At 38.4% G+C, this 23999-nt stretch overlaps 1 protein-coding gene and 1 long non-coding RNA gene across 4 annotated transcripts in view; both read left to right on the top strand.

Annotated features, from left to right (window-relative positions):
* The window catches only part of LOC104116108 (DNA (cytosine-5)-methyltransferase CMT2), a 29122-nt gene extending 22805 nt beyond the window's left edge, over positions 1–6317 (top strand). Inside the window, exons 10-21 of one of the 3 annotated variants that reach the window (XM_070192117.1) lie at positions 222–280; positions 629–695; positions 796–1125; positions 1366–1434; positions 1555–1644; positions 1744–1831; positions 3756–3877; positions 3949–4050; positions 4169–4212; positions 4313–4382; positions 5250–5353; positions 5944–6317. In XM_070192117.1, the coding sequence (XP_070048218.1) occupies positions 222–280; positions 629–695; positions 796–1125; positions 1366–1434; positions 1555–1644; positions 1744–1831; positions 3756–3877; positions 3949–4050; positions 4169–4212; positions 4313–4382; positions 5250–5353; positions 5944–6112 (1314 nt within the window). In that variant the 3' untranslated portion in view covers positions 6113–6317. The remainder of the gene's footprint in view (positions 1–221; positions 281–628; positions 696–795; positions 1126–1365; positions 1435–1554; positions 1645–1743; positions 1832–3755; positions 3878–3948; positions 4051–4168; positions 4213–4312; positions 4383–5249; positions 5354–5943) is intronic. The other 2 variants (XM_070192118.1, XM_070192119.1) reach the window with 2 other exon arrangements.
* Positions 6318–7497: 1180 nt separating this feature from the next.
* On the top strand, positions 7498–22001 carry LOC117274217 (uncharacterized). The gene is made up of 4 exons (XR_011412783.1): positions 7498–8713; positions 9185–9350; positions 20864–21772; positions 21855–22001. It is a non-coding gene; the product is annotated as an uncharacterized lncRNA (long non-coding RNA).
* Positions 22002–23999: the final 1998 nt, after the last annotated feature.

The raw sequence follows: 23999 nt of genomic DNA, 5'->3' as shown, positions 1-23999 counted from the left end.
TAGAGTTGAAAACCTTGAGTTGTTTAAAGAGAAGCAGATCCGAGTTGAAGTTAATGTGTTAGGTGATTATCAGAAGCCATGGGATTAAACTGCTGGAGGAGTGAATTTTAATTCTTGACTTTCTGTATTGTTTATTTTGACTGTTTTAGATTGCAAGTTTGATTGTGATCTTAGCTTTGATATCGCTGGTGATGCTTTCTTCTTCTGGGGTACTCTTATAGGTGCGGTGGAAAGGTTATGGTCCAAGTGAAGATACTTGGGAGCCAATTGAGAACTTGGAGTAAGTACTTGCTAAATATTGTTTCTTCCATACTTTACTAGTATCTTTCATTTTTGGCTGCTCGAAAAATTTGGTTAGTTAATTTAGAAGCACTGTTTCTCTTTCTGAGTATCCAAGCTCTTAACACTCTCCTTTATCATATTTGGTTTTGGAAGAATCTTAGAAGTACTATCAGCTTTGAAATATAAAGAAACAGACCAGTTGATTTTCACACTGAATGTTGCCAAAAGTTGAAATAAGAAAAAAAGGAGTTTCTGAGGTTAAGAAAATTCAGAAGATCTTAACATTTTGTTATGCATTTTCATCACATCCTCAATTTCACGTGCAATTCACTTATTTTTTTCTCAGAAACTGCCAAGACAGCATAAAAGAATTTGTTAGAAGGGGGCAACAATCGAAAATTTTGCCTCTACCAGTAAGTTACTTCCTCAATTGCATTTACAATGATTACCACTAAATGGCATTGGAATCATTATCCCTGTTTAATTTCCCGTCCTGATTAATTATATTTGTAGGGTGATGTTGATATGATATGTGGGGGTCCTCCTTGCCAGGGCATTAGTGGATACAATCGCCACAGAAATGTTGACGACCCATTGTCTGATGAGAAAAATCGTCAAATTATTATTTTTATGGATGTCGTGGAGTTCTTACGGCCTAAATATGTGTTGATGGAAAATGTGGCTGACATATTGAGGTTTGATAAAGCATCTCTTGGAAGATATGCTTTAAGTCGTTTGGTACATATGAGATACCAAGCAAGATTGGGAACTATGGCAGCTGGTTGTTATGGTCTCCCACAATTTCGATTGCGAGTGTTCTTTTGGGGTGCACTTCCGAGTGAGGTGAGTATATTCAGTAAACATATAAAAAAAAATGGCACATTAGCCTGTTGTCATCAGAATTACTGAATAAAAGGAATAGTTATTTCTAAAGGAAAGGCTATTTCTTCTCTAAAAGAACAGTAAAGATCTTAAACTGGATTTGGTAGAAAATTTTCAATTCATGTTGATATATTGGGCCATAGTTGGTGATTACATCTATGCGATGTTCAAGTAATCTCAATTATTCTTTCTCTTGTTCAGAAATTGCCCCCATTTCCACTTCCTTCGCATGACGTGATTGTTAAATATTGGCCCTCACCTGAATTTGAGGTATCCTTTACACTTTCACTGCCTTTATTACCTGAAAACTTGTGCCATTCTTTCTACTTTCTGTAAGTCGGGCTTTTCATATTGATGCTGCATTTATTGCATCTAATTTCCTTCTTGCAGCGGAATACTGTTGCTTATGATGAAGGACAACCACGCGGTGACCTTGAGGAAGCCCTTGTTCTTCGTGATGCTATATCTGATCTTCCAGCTGTATGATTGTTGTGTTTATTAGAGATCCTTTTTCATTTTAATAGATGTATCTATTTAGAAATATCTTTTTACTGGAATAATAGATGTACTCTTTTATAGGTTACATGGCATGAAACTCGTGAAGAAATGCCATATGAGATGCCCGCGGAATCGGAGTTCCAGAAATACATAAGATTACCTAAACATGGTAATTTCTCTCAAACATTAGTGTTAAAGCCTTTTTTGTTGGACTCGGGCTATTTTCTCTTGTTATTCTGTTTGCATTGATTTCTAATCAAAAGCTACAATTGCAATCTTGTGATCTGGTCTGAAAATTCTAGAAATAGAGTGACAAATGTTTACTTTGGTTAAGAGAAACTGTTCCTATCAGTAACAAGACCGAGCTGATTTTGCGTACCTTATGAAACAAGTTCTAATGCATGCCTTGGTAATAATGACTCGTACCAGCTAACGGATAAAGGCCTTTATTACCTGAGAAATGCGAAGGAAGAAGAATCATGTACAAGAAATTTAAAGTTCAACCATATGGGATATGTTAACTTGCTGCAACTAATTTGAATGGCTGTTGTTCTTCATATTACTTGCTCTCTAATTTTTTTCTAAGAACTTCTATTTGATTGTATTGGCTTCTAAATCAATTTCTTCTTATGTGTGTGTTTGTGTATGTACATTGCTCTTTCTGTCAAAGACTCAGCATTTTAAATTAACATTCCTCTGATGAGTAATTTGAAAACTGGGGGTGGCTAATTTTGGTTGGAAGTGTGAGGAAATGATTCAAACTGTTAGAACAAAGACTTACGGAATGGTCTAGAGAGAATTAAATATTAAGGCTTTGGGCACATAATGTGAATATGCAATGTTAAGACTCAGCATTTTAAATTAACATTCCTCTGATGAGTAATTTGAAAACTGGGGGTGGCTAATTTTTGTTGGAAGCGTGAGGAAATGATTCAAACTGTTAGAACAGACTTAAGGAATGGTCTAGAGAGAATTAAATATTAAGGCTTTAGGCACATGATGTGAATATGCAATGTGGGTACGGTACGGTAAGATTTTAAAAGTTGGAAAAATTTAGCATCAAATTTTAATATCTAAAGCAGTTGTCGATTTAGAACACACACAAACTAACAACATATTAGCTTTGTGGCCCTCGCAATTTATGGGGTGGTGTCCAATCTCCAATATGAGTTTTTTAGTACTCTAATTTTCTATATTGTTAAAAAGGGTGACTTCTTAAAGTTGTTTAAGTGAATTTAAGATGATCAATGGTAATACAATTGCTTAAATACTTGGATAATCATATTATCAACATTTTACGGTGTAACAATGATGCTTTAGGTACACTGCACGCATTAGTAAAATTTGGTACTTTGCATGCCAAAATCTAAATGCTAACACCATACTCTAGTATGATATGAGGAATTTGATTCTACAAATTTCTCAAGGAATGTTCAGCTGAAATTTGAGGGGCAAGTGCAGAGATAGCCATTTTCAGGAATGCTATTTAGTGATTAGCCAATACTTTTTTTGTCCTGAAATTTTAAACTAAAAATCTTAACTTCAGGACAATCCAGAACACTTTTGTCCCGAAAAATTGAAATGCTTCCTGATTCACATTCCACATATCTCATGGTGTATGATAGAAGTTATGTTCAAGTAACCGTCATCTGAAACTAAGAGAATTGATTAACAGTTGTTAAAAGCGTCTCATATTTGTTATGTAACGTGTTATAGTTTAAATGAAGAATAAATGAACGTCCAACGAATTATACAATAAGATGGTACATGGTCTACTTGCCTTTTTTTCATCCTTTGACCTCTTCACTTGGCATGAAAAGACTTACTCAAAAACTTCGAACAAATAAACTGATGTTCCCTCTCTCCCAGTTTATCTGACACTTTGGCTTCAAGATGTTTGTTTCTCTGATAGTATAAAAAAAAATACTATATAACCATTGTTGTTAGTAGATTTCATGATATAGTTTCTCAACTTTTAGTCTAATACTTAAAATTACTGGAATGACTTCAGTTTCATAATTTATTCATGCTAGTGTCTATGAGCTGAATGCTTATCCTTTACATGTGGAAATGATTCCTTCTTACTCCTTCAGAGATAGTGGGGTGTTCATCAACTAGAGATACGGAAACAAAAGATCCTGTTTTGTCTGATCATCGGCCTTGCCAACTAGCAGAAGACGATTACTTGCGAGTTTGTCTAGTCCCACATAAAAAGGTTTGACGGTTGTTATGTTACTGAAAATAAGTTTTTTAGATGTTTGCCCTTGTAACATATTTCCATTGTAGGGAGCGAACTTCAGGGACCTCCCTGGTGTAATTGTGGGAAAGGATAATGTGGCTCGTCGTGATACAGAAGATCCAAAGGTGCTACCAAATGGAAAGCCCATGGTAGGCTATTTGTTACTATTGTTCTGTTAAAAAGTACTGACTTTATTATGATGAATTTTATAACTTATCGTAATAACGTGTCATTCATGCTAATAGGAATCATTCTTGTGAAATGTAGGTTCCTGATTGTGCCTTCAATTTTGAACATGGAAAGTCTAAAAGGTAATGCATGTTTCCTTTGAAGCTTGTTATACTTTGTTCTTATATCTCCTTTTAATTGATAATATCCAATATATATACTAAATCCTTTTTGAATTTGTAGGCCATATGCAAGATTGTGGTGGGATGAAACAGTAGCAACTTTAGTGACGTTTCCTAATCATCGTGCCCAGGTACTTTGTGGTGTTATTACAACAATAGAAAACCCAGTACAGGTGGGGTCTGGGGAGGGTAGTGTGTGCGCAGACCTTACATCTACCTAGTGAAGGTAGAGAGATTGTTTCTAATAGACCCTCGGCTCAGAGAAGGTGAGAAGAAGAAGAACAAGAAAAAGAGGGAGAAGAAGAAGAAGAAGAAGAAGAGGGAGGGGAAAAAACAGAAAAGGAATAGAGAAGAAAAAAAGGAGAAAAAGAATTAGTAGTACCAAATTGTAACAAGGAAATACGAAACGTAATATAAATCTAAGAATATGAAGGGACATAAGTGTTACTAATACCACAAGTAAGAAAAGGAGAAACTATCAACTACTTACAACCCTTCTACCCTAATCCTCGACCTCCACATCTTCCTATCAAGGGTCATGTCTTTAGTAAGGTGGAGCAGCGCCATGTCCTGCCTAATCATCTCTCCCCAGTACTTCTTTGGCCTACCTCGACCCGACCTCTTCTCAAGTCCGCCATGGCCAACCTCTCGCACCTCCTAACAAGAGCATCAATGCTTCTCCTCTTAACATGCCTGAACCATCTCAGCCTCGACTCCTGCTTCTTATCCTCCACGGAAGCCGCTCCCACTTTGTCTCGAATAACTTCATTCCTAATCTTATCTCTCCTTGTAAAACCAATCATCCATCTCAACATCCTCGTCTCATACTCTCATCTTCTGCACATGGGAGTTCTTGACTGGCCAACACTCAGCCCCATACAACATAGTTGGTCGGACCACCACTCTGTAAAATTTACCCTTAAGTCTAGGTGTTATTCTTGCAATAAAATATGCAATATAGAACTTGTAGGCTTTTCTGAGCTTTCAATATTTTTCAGGCGGTCTTACACCCAGAGCAGGATCGTGTTCTTACTATACGAGAGTATGCAAGATTGCAAGGTTTTCCAGATTTCTATAGGTTTTCTGGCACTCCCAAGGAAAGGTATCTTGTTTTCTGATGAAAGTAATTTTATTAGCTTGTCAATTTCAGTTACTAATTAAAGATCTTAAGGCAATGAAAAGAAAACATATATAAATGTAGTGTTCGTCTCTATGAGAGAAATATCTCTGTGATTTGTATTATATTTGAAACCAATTTTTTGAGTTGTGTTGCATAATCTTTCTCCTTTCGACAAGACCAAAATACAAGAGAATGATGTTCAAATGGGAAAAGTAGCTACGTGGAAGGGGTGTTGCGAATTATTATTATTACTAAATTGTTAATGCACTAACCTTAAATTGTGGAATGAACTTGGTCACTGTTGTAATTTATCACATTTATTGGATCTCATTGAAGTAATTGCAGCCAAGATCTTCTCTTATATGTACATCTCAAAAGTGGTAAAGAGTTAAACAATATTTACCATTAAAAATGAAGAAGTGGTAAAGAGTTAACCATTAGCAATTGATTCCTCCCAACATATTTTGGTTTGATGTCATTCACATGATCATATGAGTCAAACTACTCAAGTTATTCCTTATATCTTATACCTTTTACAAGTATTTCTTCATCGTGTTTTTCATTTGGTGTAGATATTGCCAAGTTGGGAATGCTGTAGCAGTTCCTGTTGGGCGAGCGCTCGGGTATGCACTTGGACTTGCCTTCCAGAGGCTAACTGGAAATGAGCCTCTTATTAAATTGCCACCAAATTTCTCATTCTTAAAGCCTCCAATTGATGACATTGTTGTCTTGCAAAATTGAGTGCACATTCATCACATTCTTTCTTCATTCGCCAATTCAGAGCTACTATTGATCCATGAGTACACCATTCTATTACTTGTAATTTGAACCGTCGTTCATCGGAATGAATACAAATGGCTGGTCCTAACTAGATTGGGATTGGGATTAGACTCTTAGTTGATTGACTGATTATTGATCAATGAACTACCAAAACCTCTTTATATGATCCTGTTTCTTATCTTTATGACTTCTCCTTTTTATAAAAAGCTCGTTTTTGGTATTTGCAGTCTTAGTTATCTCTTATCCCAAATTTCTCGTATACTTAAAAAAATATATGAAGTCTTCAAATTCCTGTTAGTGTAGAAAGCTTGATATTCAAGGTTCATTTGCCCCAGACAATTTTCTGGTTACGTATAATGAAGCTGTTTGGCTAAGCTTATAAGCTGGTCAAACTAGCTTATAAGCATTTTTCGATTAATCTACGCGTTTGGTAAAGTTAAAAGTGCTTATAACCCAAGTGCTTATAAGTTAAAAATAAGCAAAAGCCATAAGCCGGTCATCCTTAGCTTATAAATTTTTAGCTTATAAACGCTTTAAGTTTGACCAAAATTTTTACTATTTTATCCTTAAAATATTCTTTTTAGAACAAAACTCTTACATTGATACTCGCTGCCTCAAGTACTATTTCAATCCCCCCTCCCCACTCTTCAAGTCTGCAATTCTCCTTGACTATTTAAGATAAGCAAATTATCTATTCCATTGCATATTTATAGCTATGTGATTGTATATTAATCTTTCAACTGTATGTAATAAATGATGACATCAAAATTTTGGTGTATCAATCTTTGTTTCTATTCAAATATTTTGTCCTATTTAGGTTTAATTTTTACTGAGAAATTTCTATTAATTTATTAATTGTTATAACTTATGATTATATGCGTATCATAAAAGTTATCTTATATAACCATAGTTGTTATCTAAAATTTTGAAGAAATTATGCCATTATAAATGTAAATAGTTCTAAGGTTATTTAAGTCATTTTAATAGAAAAAGAGCTTATCAACACTTTTTTATCAAATAGTGCAGCAACTTATTATCAATTTCAGCACTTGTATCCAAACACGTAACTGTTTATTTAATAAATCAATTTTAGCACTAAAAAGTATTTTTCAGCACCTAATGCTTATCAGCTGTTTCAAATCAACTAATCCAAACGGGCTCTATGTTTGGTTTCCGTAAAGCTTAAAAGGTAGCTACAACAATCAATGAAATGTAAAGATATAGTTATTTTGCAAGGTAACTAGGCTAAGCAAGTCGGAAAGGACCGAACCATATTAGGTCTATTATACACGCAGTCTTACGTTGCATTTAAATAAAGGTTGTTTCTAGGGCGTGAACCCCTGACCTCCTAGTCAAGAGACAACTCTTACTGTTGTGCCAAGGAGCTCCAAAGATATGGTGATTTGTTGTCTTAACCTAATGAAGAATGATTGTAGAAGGATTCTTTGACACTTTTTCAAGCAATGACAATCCACGAGCAACAATAAACGAGCTGTAATGACACAAATGGGATCAATCCACGAACTTGTAACCAAAAGATGCAAACGACAAAAAGGAATAAAATGAGGAGCAAAATGAAAGCCAACTTCAGGTTATCAAACCCGAATCAATACACAGAAGGAAGAGAAAAGAATCATACTCTTTTATCAAAGTGAAAGACCTTATAAATACCAGACTTCATATTTACTATACAAAACTTGGCTCCATATAATTTTCTCAGAGCTTAAAGAATACTCAAATGAGTCCGTTGAAGTTTCACTCAATTTCGGCGTCCCCGATTACCCCTATGATGAAAGAACCAAAAAGAAAATTCTTGCTTTCGTAGCTTCCATCAATAGAGAGCTTCATTATTGGAGGTCTTGCGAGAAAATCAAAGCATTTAGGGTTTTCCCCGTTAAATACGAAGAGTATCTTGTTAAAGATGTGGATTTTTGGGTACATTTTGCAACTAAGGTTGCTAATGTTGAAGAGTTTACACTTAAATTTTGCATTATCAATTTTCCAGATTACATGTATAAGTTTCCTCAGTTTGCGTATAAGAATACGTCGTTAAGGAATTTGGTTTTGGGCAACTGCGGGTTAAACCCTTCTGGTAGTGTGAACTGGAGCAGTCTCGTTTCTCTTTCAATTGGGCACCTGAAATTGACGGACTGTGTCATGGAAAAAATAATATCAGGTTGCCCTAAATTGGAGAGCTTGGAACTGGATAATGTTTTGGGCATTCGTCGTTTGGTAATCAGCTCTGTGAAGCTGAGAAAGTTGATCATATTAAATGATGAAATTAATGAATATACCTAGTGGCACGATGAAAATATCCCTTCACTCGAAATATTTGCCCCTTATGTTCAAAATTTGGTACTTTCGGGGTTCTTATATGATGAGATACGCTTGCAGCAGAGCAATGTGGCTTCACTTGTCACTGCAGTCCTTAATTTAAATGTTGATTTTGATGAATTTGAAGATGAAGAAGAGAAGTTGGAGAAGGAGTGTAGATATTTGAAGGAACTTTTTCTCAGCGTTTCCCATGTCGAGAATGTTGAATTGGGTCCCTGGTGCATCAAGGTTTATTCATACTCTGGATTATCCAAAATTCTGATTTTCTTTTTGATATTAATTCATCAGTTTAGTAACATTAATAACTATGCCACTACTTAGGATAATCTGATAACTAAAGTTTTAATTACTGAAGAATAAAAATCTCGTTGCCAATCTTGCTGGACAATGGCTATTGAACAAAATCTTTTATGATGAACTGTGAGAATAAAGAGTTTGCAATGCACAGAAAACATTTAAAATTTGGATTCATTTACAGTGATTATACTCTTTAAGTCATGTGAATGGATTTCTCCAAGTGTTTAAAAATCAAACTAGATTTCCAACCCAACCTTGAACACTTTGATGTGGCTTGTGGCAAAACACTGCCGTGTAATCCAAGCTGTTTTTATGAATTATTCAACATTTCGCATGTCATTTATTGGATGTGTTGCATTTCCTTGTTTTGACATATTCTGGTATATCTATTTGGTTTATTAGTGGCTTTCCATACTGGAGCTGAAAGGATATGGCAATCTCCACCATCAAGCTGGAAATACTTAAAACTTATCGCAGCCTTTGAACACTTGCCTGAAATTTACAGCATTCTACAGAGTTCATCGGAGCTTGAGACGTTGGTCATTGACTGGCCAATTACAAAACGATAGTAAGTTTCGGTTAGACCTTTATTCTTGTTACTTCATTTTTATCAAACAACTATTAGTGGAAGAAGAAGGCGATATATATCAGTATATTTCTTATCTTTAGTACTTTAGGTGAAAAATCACTCATTTAAAAAAAATAAAATTGAACCACCTTAGTGGTATATTTAAAGATTGAGGATTCTCCAATCTGTGACAAAAGTATAGGATATAAACCTCTGATGTGTAAGCAAAAAGAGTGTTTCTTTATAGAAGGATTTACAATATGAAACATAACTAGCCTCAGTGCTTGATGAGCTTTACAACAATAGCTTCTAACGTGTGGAGAGAGTTGTTCCCCTGTACACTGCTTCCCAAAGAACTAAAAAGGTAAAAGTGAGGACTATTCTCAAGTGACATGTGAGCTCACAGAAGATCTTAGGGGGGAAGTTCATCTTGTTGCATTATTGGAGGTAAGCTTTGGTCTTTCTTATGAATTCAGGAGGAAAGGGGCTGCCACTTATCAACCCTTAAGTGACCCTTAGCTTCTCTTGATGTTTAGTTAAAGCTGAAAATTTTCTTCTATGGGTCCAATAGATGACTGTATCCATCTAAAGAATCAGCCACACCTTTGGCTTCTCTGTAACAGTGTGTCCCTTGAAGATTTCAACCTTTTGCCCTATTGTGAGCTGTGGAGAATACTAGTATATGTTTTCATTGGGTTGGAATTAATGGGAATTTAGAAATTATTCTAGTTCAGCTCTGTTCGCATATTTTGCTGTGTCTTTAAGCTCAAGACTTTCAGTTTGTTCTCCCTTCTTTGAAGAAAACAAGAATTATTTGCATTTTTGTGTTGCTATGTGTTTGAATTTATAGCTGAAACTGTTATGAATAGACAGAACCATTTATCTAACTTCTTTGTCAAACATACAGTTGCAACTCCTCTCTGTGTTGTGGGACAATAAAGCATTATTGGCATTGTTTGTATTGCTCTGTTATCATCATTTTTCTCTAGCTTCTCTTGGTAGTGAGTGAAAGCTGAAAAACTTCTTATCTGTGTCCAATAGGTGGCTCTACCCCACTAAAGAATCAGCCACACCTTGAATCAACTCTTTAATCTCTTCAATAGTAGGTTCATAGTGCCAAGAAGGTTTTGCGACTTCCTTGACAGCATTTAAAATAAGTAAAGAATCGGCTTCCTCCCAAATGTTTTTAATACCATGTTCAAGACACCATCTGTGTCACGTCCTTAGTCGTTAACTAAGTACACATGCGGCACTTGACAACTCGCTCACGATCTTGCACAACTTGCGCACGTTCTTGCTATGCCAAGTCAGCCTTACTACACTCAAGATCGCTAAGAGAATGGTGGAAAGAACATAAGAGAATTGTTTAGGGAAGCTTTGTATTAGAGAGATCTTGATTGTTTTGCTTGGTGAATTTACAAATGAATGCCCCCTTATTTATTCTAATCACCTAGGGGCTAGTGTGTAAATAATAATTGTTCCACAAGTCCTTCCATATTTACAAATAAGTACACCCTCTAGAATTTTCTACAAGCCTAGAAGATTCCAAGGACTTTCCTAGCAATTCCATAAGGATCTAGGGTCTTACAAAGAAAATGTCCATACTTCTCTAGAATCTTCTCACAAATGCTAGCCTTCCTCTTATGTAAGCTTCCACATGGCATTAATATATGCCAAATGGAGCTTATGTGGCATGATAACGTGGTGGGTCATCACATTCTCCCCCACCTAATATTGCGACGACCGCGGCACAATGTTGCTGCATAAACTCTCGGATCTTATCTTTGAATTGCCACAAGTCTTCATATCGTTCCCACGTGGCCTCGTCGGTTATTGCCCGTTCCAATGGACGAGGAACATAGCGGTGGCCTTTTGCCCTTGTTTTCACCTGGCCTGGTAATCTATGATAGACTCAATCTCCCGATTATGCGAGGCGGTGATAGTAATAGGCGCTCGATGTGAATGGCCCCTACTCGGATCATCCTTATCTTCATGATATGGCTTAAGCATGCTTGCATTGAAGACAGGGTAGATCTTAAGATACGATGTCATGTCAAGCTTGTATGAGATCTTGCCTACCTTGGCAACGATCTTAAATGGCCCCTCATACTTGCGAATCAGACTCTGATGCATGCCCCGTAGTGCATTGAATTGTCTTGGGTTAAACTTCACCATGACCATGTCCCCAACTCTATAGTCCGTGGGACGCCGCTTACGGTCCGCAAACTTCTTCATCTTCTTAGCTGCCCTATCCAAGTAGGACTTAGCGGTGTCAAGCTCCTCCTCCCATCCTTTGGCCATATGATAAGCCCCCAAACTCTTTCCCTCGAACGCAGCTGGTAATGAATGTGGATTGTGGAGTTTGTGGCTGTTGGCCTGTGGCTAGCTCAAATGGTGTCCGCCCCGTGGACTCACTCCGCTGCAAGTTATAAGAGAATTGGGCGATGTCTAGGAGCCTTGCCCAATCTTTCTGATGCGCGCTTACATAATGCCTCAAGTAGCATTTTAGTAAGGCATTGACCCGTTCTGTTTGTCCATCCGTCTGTGGGTGGAAACTAGTGGAAAAGTGTAGTTTTGTGCCAAGTATGTCGAATAACTCTCTCCAAAAGTTTCCAGTAAAACGGGGGTCTCGATCACTGATAATATGCCTTGGTAAGCCCCAATACTTCATACGTTCTTAAAGAATAGTTTGGCGGCTTCCTTGGCAGTGCAACCTGATGAGGCGGGCATGAAGGTGGAATATTTGGAAAATCTATCCACCACCACCATAATAGTACCATAACCGTCGGACTTTGGTAGGCGATAAAGTCCATAGTCACGCTCTCCCATGGACGTTCTGCAACTGGTAGTGGCTCCAAAAGTCCTCCGGGTTTTTGTTGCTCAACCTTGTCCTGTTGACAGTATGGCTGTCCAACGGGACGGGACAAAATTAACGGGACGGGACAAAATTAACGGGACGGGACGACATTTAGCCGGGACGGTGGCGGGACGGGACGAAATGGGACGGGACAAACGGGATGAAACGGTAGGCCCATCCCGTCCCGCTAACAAACGGGACGGGACGGGACGGAACGGGACGGGACGGACGGTAGGCCCATCCCATCCCGCTAACAAACGAGATGGGACGGGACGGGACTGGACAGGACGGGTTCGCGGGCCTTAAGTGCCATTTTTAAAAAAATTATTTAAGCATTGAGTTTGACAACGGATATTCTTTTGGCAATGACTAAGTTTTTAAAGTTTGCAACATCTAGTTTTTTGACTTATTCAATAAATTTAAAAATTAAACGAAAATTAGGAAACTAAGTAAAGAATTATAAAATATTAAAACAAAAGACTTGTAATAAAATATTCTAGCAATTATAAATATATAATAGAGTTATAATTTATTTAATATAATTTCGAGTGTAAGAGAATTCATAAAACAAATTCAACGCTTAGAGCCTTTTATTTTATTAATAGAACTTTCAAATCTCACATACAAATATAATTCTTTTGAAGAGCACCTAATCTATGCAGCCACCTTCTAGGAAGGGTTCTGTTTGAACTTTGAACTAGGCCTCTTAGTAGCCAATAAAAACTTCGTTGTAACTTATCTATAATTTCTCTCAGACATTGTTCTGGAATTGGCAATGTTGATTGATGTTCCATGATTTCCATGCTGTCATCGCTCCCAATGCTAAGTATCTCATTGTATTCTTCTTCTTCCCTAGTGGTTAATTTTTCAAAACCAAGATTTCTTCTTTCTGAATTAATCCAATCTCTGAATAATACGGAAATCTCTAGGCTGTCCTCCGCTAATGAATGTCTATGATCTCCGATTTGAAATCTTGCCGCGCTAAAAGCACTCTCTGATGCTACTGATGATGCTTGAATAGCAAGGATATCTCGGGTCATTATGGAAAGTGTTGGAAAAGCCTTGCCACGCTCCCTCCACCATGCCAAAAGTTGTTCGTTGCCTTCTTCGTCTTTAATACTTTCCAATCCTTGAATTTCGAGTGTAAGAGAATTCATAAAACAAATTCAACGCTTAGAGCCTTTTATTTTATTAATAGAACTTTCAAATCTCACATACAAATATAATTCTTTTGAAGAGCACCTAATCTATGCAGCCACCTTCTAGGAAGGGTTCTGTTTGAACTTTGAACTAGGCCTCTTAGTAGCCAATAAAAACTTCGTTGTAACTTATCTATAATTTCTCTCAGACATTGTTCTGGAATTGGCAATGTTGATTGATGTTCCATGAGTTCCATGCCGTCATCGCTCCCAATGCTAAGTATCTCATTGTATTCTTCTTCTTCCCTAGTGGTTAATTTTTCAAAACCAAGATTTCTTCTTTCTGAATTAATCCAATCTCTGAATAATACGGAAATCTCTAGGCTGTCCTCCGCTAATGAATGTCTATGATCTCCGATTTGAAATCTTGCCGCGCTAAAAGCACTCTCTGATGCTACTGATGATGCTTGAATAGCAAGGATATCTCGGGTCATTATGGAAAGTGTTGGAAAAGCCTTGCCACGCTCCCTCCACCATGCCAAAAGTTGTTCGTTGCCTTCTTCGTCTTTAATACTTTCCAATCCTTGATTAAGATAAGAATCAAGTTCATCATCAATAGAGGAATCAAAACCTGTTATATCATCCATATCTTCCCATAGAACTTCTACTCTAGACTTAGAAGTAGAAGGAGCAGTTTCACCACCTGTTGTTTCCATAGATTTATATTTATCAAACATTGATCTAACATAAGAATATATGTTTGCTTGGTATTCTTCGAGAGATGGTTGTTCATTTTCTTGAATTGCTAAATTCTCATAAATTTTACGAACAAGTCCCTTTGCACCTCTTAATTTTAAAGATGGGTTAAGTATAGTAGAAATTAAATAAACTTGGGGAATAGGGAAAAAATACTTTTTAAATTTTGTAATCATTTCATTAATGGCCGGTGCATAAGTTGGATTAGTTTTATACTTACCAAATACAACAGAAATTCCACAAATATACCATAATATTTGTGTAATAGTAGGATAATATACACCAGAAAATTGTTTTGTAGCATAATAAATTTTTTTTAAAAATTTAGTAAGCTCTTTGATCTGATCCCAATCAGAATCAACAATTTGATCAGCGGGAATACCATTATGCATATTAAATACCTTTTGTATAGGCACCCGATAATCATAAGCAACTTTAAGCATTTCATAAGTAGAATTCCACCTGGTACAAACATCTTTTGGAACTTTTCTATATGGAAGGTTAGCACTAGCACATTGTTGAGCAAATTCACGAATTCTACTCGCTTTATTAGCCCGAAAAATATAGCCGCAAGCATGTTGTACTTTACTACAAGCATCAGAAAATAAATTAATACCATCTTTTACAACCAAGTTAAAAATATGGCATGCACATCTAAAATGAAAAATTGCCGGATTAATTGGACAAAATCTAGTTCTTAAACTAATTGCTGCAGTTGTGTTAGCAGAAGCATTATCTAAGGTGATAGTTAAAACTTTATCAATGAGTCCATAAAAATCAAGTATTTGTAGAACAGTAGTTGCAATATATGCTCCAGTGTGTTTTGAATCAACAAATTTATAACCAATAATACGTTTTTGCATGTTCAAGTGATGATCAACCCAATGACATGTAACAGTTAAATAATCACAACCATTAGGACTACGACCTATATCAGATGTGATTGACACTTTACAATCTAAGTGAAAAACTACACAACGAATATACTGAAGATATTCGGTTTGAAATTTAAAAACCTGTAGTTTTAGGAAAACCTTGAAAAGAAGGATTATAAGTTTCTTGTATATAATGAACAAAAGCAGGGTGAGAAGGAAAGGTAAAAGGTAATATGTTTTCTAATTATAGGAGAAGGGCTAGGATTAATAACATGGGGGGGGTTGGAAAAATGAAGTTTCATCAACATGAGTCATTTCATCTATATGTTTTCTAATTATAGGAGAAGGGCTAGGATTAGGACTAGGATTAGGATTACTACTACTTTTACCTTTACTACTTTTTTTACTAGTTTTTTTAAATACGCCAAATACATTTTTAGGTGCCATAATTTAAATACGAAATTAAATTTAAAAAGTTAACACAAAAATTAAAAACACAAATGAAATACGAAAATAGAACACGTAAAGTAAACACAAAAATTAAGCACTAAAATAATGCGCAAAAAATATATATTAAAATTAGGAGATGGAACGAGTGCACCGTGATTAAATATTGAAACTTGAAGAAATTGCCCAAACTATTGCTCCAAATACTTGATAAATTAATTTGAAGCTTGAAAGTTGCTCCAAATATTTGTCCAAATACTTGAAACTTATCACTTGATTGCGAGAAAATTGAGAGAATAATATAGATAGAATGAAAGGGATTTGAGAGAGAATAATTTATTTTTGTGGGAAGAAATGAAGAAGGATTGGGGTATTTATAGTAGAAAATAGGGCCAAAGTGTAATTTAATAAACTTAGGGATTATATTAAAAGTTTGGGGGTAGGGGGTGTTTTGGTGGGAGTGGGGGCCAAATATGGCCGTTTTTGGCCGTTGGGAACGGCTATTTTTGCAATTATAGCCGTTGCCCAACGGCTATAATTTTAAAAAAAAGGGACGCGGGACGGGACGGGACAGGCGGGACGGGACAGACAGGACGGGCGGGACGGGACGAAACGGGACGAAATGGGATGGGATAAACGGGACGAAATGGCCATCCCGTCCCATCCCGTGTCCCGTTTAACATGGGGCCATCCCGTTTAAAATTAAGTGGGACGGGACGCGGGACGGGACCGAGACGGGACGGGACGTCCCGTCCCGTTGGATAGCCATAGTTGACAGACAAGACAAGTCTGCACATAACACTCTATGTCATCTCGCATGCGTGGCCAATAGTAGACTCACTCAACCAAGGCCCTAGTGCGACGTTGGCCTGGATGACCAGCCCACATTGTGTCATGACTCTCCCTTATGATCCGCCGTCTAATGTCTCCAAACTTAGGCATGTAGACCCGCCGACCTGCGGTAAGTAGTAGGCCGTCTTCGACCCGAAAACGTCTCATATTGCCCTGGTTGGCTAACTCGATAAGTTGTTTGGCTGCTGGATCATGTTGCATGCCTTCTTTTATAGCCTCACGAATGTCCCATCTTGTTGAAGTGATTGCAGCAAGTTCGGCTTTCCGGCTTAAGGCATCGGCTACAACGTTATCTTTGCCCGGCTTATACTCCAACGCATAATCAAATTCGGCTAAGAAATCCTGCCACCTAGCCTGTTTTGGTGTGAGCTTCTTCTGCGTCTGAAAGTAGCTAGTAGCTACATTGTCAGTCTTGACTACGAACCTTGACCCGAGCAAATAATGTCGCCATGTACGAAGGCAATGCACAATGACAGTCATCTCCTTCTCTTGCATCGTGTAATGCCACTCCGTCTCATTTAACTTGCGGTTCTCAAATACTATGAGATGCTTATCCTGCATCAAGACACCCCCAATGGCAAAATCTGAGGCATCTGTATGCACCTCAAATGTCTTGGAAAAGTCAGGTAATGCCAAGACTGGCTCCTCTGTTACAACTGCCTTGAGGTCTTCAAACGCCCTTTGACAATGCTCTGTCCAAACCCATGGTTTGTTCTTCTTTAGCAACTCCGTCAATGGTGCGACCTTTGCTGAGTAGCCACTGATGAACCGACGATAGTAATTAACAAGGCCAAGGAAGGATCTCAACTCTGTTACCTTTATAGGTGCCTCCCACTCCTGGATAGCACGTACCTTAGCCTCGTTCATGCGTAGCTCGCCATTGCTAATAACATGGCCTAAGAAGTGCACCTTTGATTGTGCAAACTCGCATTTCTCCCTCTTGATGTATAGCTCGTTCTCCCGCAAGACTTGGAAAACCTTCCTTAAGTGCTCCATGTGCTCTTCCAAGGTGTTGCCGTAGATGACTATGTCGTCTAGGTAGACTACCACGAACTGATGAAGGTAGGGATGAAAAATCTTGTTCATAAGGGTGCAAAATGTGGGCGGTGCATTGGTTAAGCCGAAGGGCATCACCAACCACTCAAAGGCTCCATATCTCGTCACACATGCTGTCTTCGGCTCATCCCCTTCTGCAATGCGAACCTGGTAGTAGCCCTTGTGAAGATCCATCTTGGTAAAGTACTTGGCTTGCCCAAGTCTATCGACCAAGTCAGCAATGAGTGAGATCGGGTACTTGTTCTTCCTTGTGACCTTATTAAGTGCTTGGTAGTCTATGCACAAGCGCAGTGATCCATCCTTCTTCTTCTGGAACAATACTGGTGCGCCGAAAGGTGCCTTTAATGGGCGAATGTGACCAGCATCTAGCAGCTCTTTCAATTGTTTCCTGAGCTCCTCTAGCTCGGGCGGTGCCATACGATATGGGGCAAATGCGGGTGGCTTAGCCCCTGGCTCCAACTCAATCTTGTGATCCACCTCTCGCCTAGGCGGCAAGTGCTTAGGTAACTCCTCGGGCATGACATCTTTGTTTTCCTCATTTAACTTCTCTATGCAAGGCGGCAGTATCTCTTGAAAACTCTTGTCCTCCTCTAGACTTGCAATGGTTGCCACGAACGTTGACTCCCCTTTCTTGATCCACTTGACAAGCTACATGGCTGAGAGTTGTGCTTGGATCTGTCCGTGTGGCATAGTCACTGTGGGTACCATGCAAGCTCCTTCTCGCTCCATAACCAAGAGACGTTGGAGGTAGGGGTCGATCAAAGTATGACAATGTCTAAAGAACTCTTGCCCCAGTATGATGTAAAAGATATCCATAGCGGTTACAGTAAAGTTTGTCATACCTTTCCAAGTTCCCAATTTGACACCAACTCCATTAGCTACCCCACGAGTATTTTGTACCTCGGCATTCATGGCCTTGATGCGAGAGTTGGTTGGAGCAAGCTTTAATTCTAATCTCTTTGCGGCAGCCTTAGTCACGAAATTATGAGTTGCTCCGGTATCCACCATTGCACGAGCGGGCTTGTTGTTGATGGTGAGATCCACGTACTGATTGCCATTCTCGGTAGGTTGGACAGCTTGCTTCGTGACAGCACCACATAATCCGATCATACCCAACTGTGCGGTTCCCGAACTCTCTCCTTGCGGCTGCTCCTTCCGTTCACGGACCATGTCACTGAGGTTCTTTAGGTCGGGACAGTTCCTGAAGCCGTGCGGCCCTCCGCATATGTAGCATCCCTTCTTCTCGGCCTGTGCCTTCTTCTCGGCGTAGCTTTGCCGGCCACTCGACTTTTTGGAATCTTGGGTCGTGCAATATTGTTGTTGTATCTTCCTGCCTTTGACATTGTTAACCTTTGACTCCTTGCCTTTGCTTGTCGTGCTTTTCATGCCTGAAATCCATCAATGATTCAGCCTCCACTAGGGCTCGGTCTATATCCAAGACTTGCCGGCGTTGCAACTTTTGTTTAGCCCAATTTTGCAACCCGTCCATGAAGTGGAACAACAAGTCATCATTGGCCAGGTTGGGAATTTGAAGCATAAGGGTAGTGAACTGCTTGACATAGTCACGTATGCTCCTTGTTTGCTTCAACTCCCTAAGCTTGCGCCTTGCCTCATACAAGACATTGTTTGGGAAGAATTATCGCTTGAACTCGGCTTTGAACTGATCCTACGTGCTAATAGTACATAGACCTTTATCCACGTCGGCCATCTTCCTTCTCCACCATAGCATGGCGGTCTCTGAGAGGTACAACACGGCAATGTTGATCTTGGCCTCGTCGTCCCTTACTTTTCTGTGCCTTAAGTAGTTCTCCAAGTGCCAAAGGAAGTTTTCCACTTATGCATCACGTACACCTTTGAACACCGGGGGTTTGGGAGCCTCGATCTTAGCCTCCCTTGTCACCACAACATTGCTGGTTTCCTCGGTCACACCAGCACTAACATGCTGGCTGGCTCCATGAGTCTGCACTCTAAGGCAGTGATGGTTTGCCTTAGTTCCATCTCGGTATGTGTACGTCCCTCCAAGTCATTTCGGATACTCTCAATCTCTTCAAGAGTATGCCCCTCAAGAACGCTAAGGGTGCCTTCCATCTTACCCAAACGTTGGCCAAAGATCTCAACGGCGTCCGTCCCCGCGTTCATCTTCATCACCCACTCTTTATCGAGCGAGACGTCCTCAGGCAGGACCTCCGATTCATCCTTGCTCGCCTCAGTGGCAGATGGTTCTTGGGATGTAAGCCCTTCGTTTGACACAACGTCGGGTGGCACCTCCTGGCTCTTGTTGGTGGCATTCCTCTTTTTGTTACGACCGCTCTTGCCAGCAACATCCTGGATGACGTTGGCTTGGGTGTTGGCAGCGTTAATTTCTCCGTCGTTCGCCATTTCCTTAGTTGCAACCTTCGCTCTGATACCACGTTGTCACGTCCTTAGTCGTTAACTAAGTACACATGCGACACTTGACAACTCGCTCACGATCTTGCACAGCTTGCGCACGTTCTTGCTATGCCATGTCAGCCTTACTACACTCAAGATCGCTAAGAGAATGGTAAAAAGAACACAAGAGAATTGTTAAGGGAAGCTTTGTATTAGAGAGAACTTGATTGTTTTGCTTGGTGAATTTACAAATGAATGCCCCCTTATTTATACTAATCATCTAGGGGCTAGTGTGTAAATAATAATTGTTCCCCAAGTCCTTCCATATTTACAAATAAGTATACCATCTAGAATTTTCTACAAGCCTAGAAGATTCCAAGGACTTTCCTAGCAATTCCATAAGGATCTAGGGTTTTCCAAAGGAAATGTCCATACTTCTCTAGAATCTTCTCACAAATGCTAGCTTTCCTCTTATGTAAGCTTCCACATGGCATTAATATATGCCAAATGGCACTTATGTGGCATGATGACATGGCGGGTCATCACAATCTGGGTCTATAAGAAAGTGCAAATGCTTCAGTGATTTTGTTTGTCTGCAGGCGCCATATGTGTTTAGTTTTACCCATCAGGGTGAGTATTTCTCAATGTGGTCAAAGACATTTCTCCAGGGAATGCGTAGTTCAAATTCTGAAATCTTCATTTGAAAGTTGGAATGCTACTTTGCAAGGATTTCAGGATCTGCTTTTTAGTCTTAAAAGTTGATCATTTCTCTTTGCTAGATCTGCTCTCAATTTATTTTCCTCAAGGAAATAGTTCAGCTTGAGTAGCTTTGACAGAAACTTCATCAAATTACTATCAGTTCTCTGAGTTGTCCAGTTCTACAGTCAACTTTGTTGTAGTTGTAGCCTGTAGGTAAAGATGTTTAACAAGGGATAGTAGTGCTCGCCTTCATGCGAGGAGATGAAGGATCAGCTTCAATGAAGCTTTCTGACATTCTATTTGTTGTTTGCATGTACCACTTTGTAACATTTGCTAAGCACTTGACATGTTCCTTGAATCTAAAAATTAATCTCTTTTTTAATTTTATCCACAACTAACTCCTTGACTTTCTACTTCCATCTTAGGAGAATATCTGGTTAATATAGCGGATTTTTCCTGCAGGACCGGCTTTTAAGTTACACAAATGAAGTTCAACGGAGCAGGAGTGTTGAGACACATAATGTTAACTGCTCATTGCTACACCTAAAGACCATCAAGATCATTAACTTTCATGGACCACTAAGTGGAAATAATCTTGTACTTCTATTGGTCAAATATTTGCTCAAGAATGCAACAGTGCTAGAAACTTCTATTCATATTGCAGAAGCATGATCGTGTTTTTACACTACGAAAATTTAAGGTTGAAAGTAGTTTTCATGATTCATTACGTGACCAATGGTTTGTTTTTATTGGCCTATGTTACTAACACAATTACACAAACATAAGAAAAGGGAAGAATATTGGATTTCTTTTTTTGAAAATGAACTGCAATAGACTAGTATTTCGAGGTATGATGGATTGAATGCCATGAATTCCAGCCACATGAAGATCCTGCATTAGCAATGACTTATAGAATTAAGACAATGCTAAGTGCTAACTGTTGAGTACAACTTGGGTCGGATATGATGATGAGAAATCCATTAAGAGAAAGCTTGAGTTTGCCAAGGATATGGGTATTGCCTTTATCGATCTGTCTAAGTTGTCTTTTGCATACAGCTTGGAAGAAATGTTGTTCTTCATTTACCTTTTTGTAGCTGAAGTCAAGCTTCTATATATGGCATCCCTTAGAAATTTGGGAGAAATTCTAAAGTAGCCAGATTTACAAGTGGTCATGCAAAAATAGCCACAATTTCAAAAGTAATCGACATTTAGGCACTTTTTATGTAAAGATAAATCTGAACGAAAACACTGTTCAAAATACGGAAAATACTCCAGCATAATATACTGGAGTTCCAGCAAAGTATACTGGAACTCCAGCATATTATACTGGAGTTCCAGCAAAGTATATCGGTCCAGCATAATATGCTGGAAGTTCATACACAGGTGCTCGAATCTCCAGTATACTATGTTGGAACTTTCTGCGTGTTGGAGTTCCAGCATAATATGCTGGAAGTTCATACACAGGTGCACCGAACTCCAGTATATTATGCTGGACCGGTCGCTGTTGCAGCAAAATAGTGGCTATTTTTCAATGACTTGACAAACACTGGCTATTTTTGAATGACCAGTCCGAAAACTGGCTAGCCCGTGCTATTTTTACTAGAAATTTTCTTTCTGCCATGTTACTGCATATGTATAAATGTTCGAAAATGTCTATACAGCTTGCTCATTTGTCTGTTCTTTTTCATTTGTGTAAGGAAATCGAAATTGCCTAATCGTTACCTTTCATTTGCTCCAAGTAAATTTCTTGCATAATTGGATTGTTTTCTCTGCTTCAGAAAGTTCCTTCTAAACAAAAACATATGACGAAGTGTAAGAACAGAAAGTGTTATCCAATCATATTATGATAACCTTTGATATAAGCCATGCATAGATGAAATAATCATAGAGTTTTTTTTCTCCCTCCATCCCTATTTGTGTAACTTATTCCATCTTGGAATGTCCCAAGGCATTCATTATTCCTATAATAATATTATTCTACACACTTCAAGAATTCAAATATTTTTACTATTCCAATTTTAAACGTTTATGTGATGTTCTTGTTCGAACTAACTTTTCAACCAATATTTTAATGGTTTGTTCCGGTTCCATTATATAAACTCAAATTAACATTTGGAACTTCATGTCCAATCAAATGTTGTTATATATAATGGGATGGAAGAAGTATCATCAATGAGAAGAAGCTGAGGCTTGGACTAAATAGTGAAATCCCTCATTCAGTGCGCAACACTAGCTGAATGTCTTCCGAATCTAGAGCTTCTGATAGAATTCGAGGGTCCACCAAACTATATAGAGAACTAGGTTTTCTATCAGTTTTCACAGATTATACATACACACAACAAAATATAAATAACACTTAGAATTTTTTACGTGAAAAATTCCCAGCTCAAGGGAACAAAAAAACTACGACCTACCCTTGTAGGATATCAACTTCACTGAGCAAACATTTAGATTACAACCTATTGTAACCTAGGAATTAATTCTTTAATCCCTCACTTACTTGTAACACACCTATTACAAGCCACTTTGTAATACCTCTATTACAAAGACTTTACAACTTGACTAACTCTAGCCAAGACACAAACACGGAGGTTTATGATTTACAAGAGTTTCCTACACACTGCTTCTATGTAAGCTAAGTAGGAGTTACAAGTAAGAACATTAATAAAGTTACAACTCAACTAAGGACATACAATCACTTGATATGGGGAACTGGTCCGTAGCAGTGTTGTTCTTTGTTCTTGATGCACTTGAGAATTGTTGATCGGAGGCTTAATCACTATTGGAGTACTTGAGTGAATTCTCTAGTGTTCAAGTGATGTTTTGTCATTGGTTTAATGTCATCAATGTAAGCAACTTTGGTACAAGGTCCTTCCCAATGGAGGTGACTGCTGCACTGTGTTGTAATGTTACGTGTGCAGTCAGTCACTTTCCAGTTGTGGAGAGTTGACTTGGTACAATCACCAGGGGAACTGAAGACTATCTGTTCCCCTTGTTGATTCTTTAACTTCTGAGGTACTGACGAATATCTCCAGCTTAAGTCTGATTGTTTTCATGGGCTTGGGAATGTGGACCAAATGAGTATCAGGTTCCTCATCTGGTTCTTGTCATTAAGTTTGTTAGATCATCAAAACATAAAACAAAGGTACTTATAACCTATCAATTTCCCCTTTTTTGATGATGACAAACTTATAATTGAAATTCTTACGAAGAACCACAAAAACCAGCTAGTGAACCAGGAAAGCCATTTAGTTCCCCCTGAATCTGTATTCTCCCTTAATCAGTGCACATCATTATCCAATTATGCAAAAATCTTCCCCCTTTTGGCATCATAAAAAGGAGAATACTAAGTAAGTAGCAATAAGGAGTCTAGCGCGGTTAACTCATGCCACTTGTGTGCACACAAACATGATAGAAAACAGAGACAAAATAATAATATCACACACGGCAAAAGGAAAAAAGCTTCCATAAAACAATTTGGAATTTACAAACATGAGCAGATTCAATGTTACCATCCACAATTCCAAAACAAAAACAAAAACAAGTACCAACAACAAAAAAATCATCAGAAACATTCATAGAAGACGGACACTGGAAA

Source organism: Nicotiana tomentosiformis, chromosome 12, assembly GCF_000390325.3.
Source record: "Nicotiana tomentosiformis chromosome 12, ASM39032v3, whole genome shotgun sequence".
Taxonomy (NCBI): Eukaryota; Viridiplantae; Streptophyta; class Magnoliopsida; order Solanales; family Solanaceae; genus Nicotiana; species Nicotiana tomentosiformis.
This window is presented reverse-complemented; position numbering and strand designations above follow the sequence as displayed.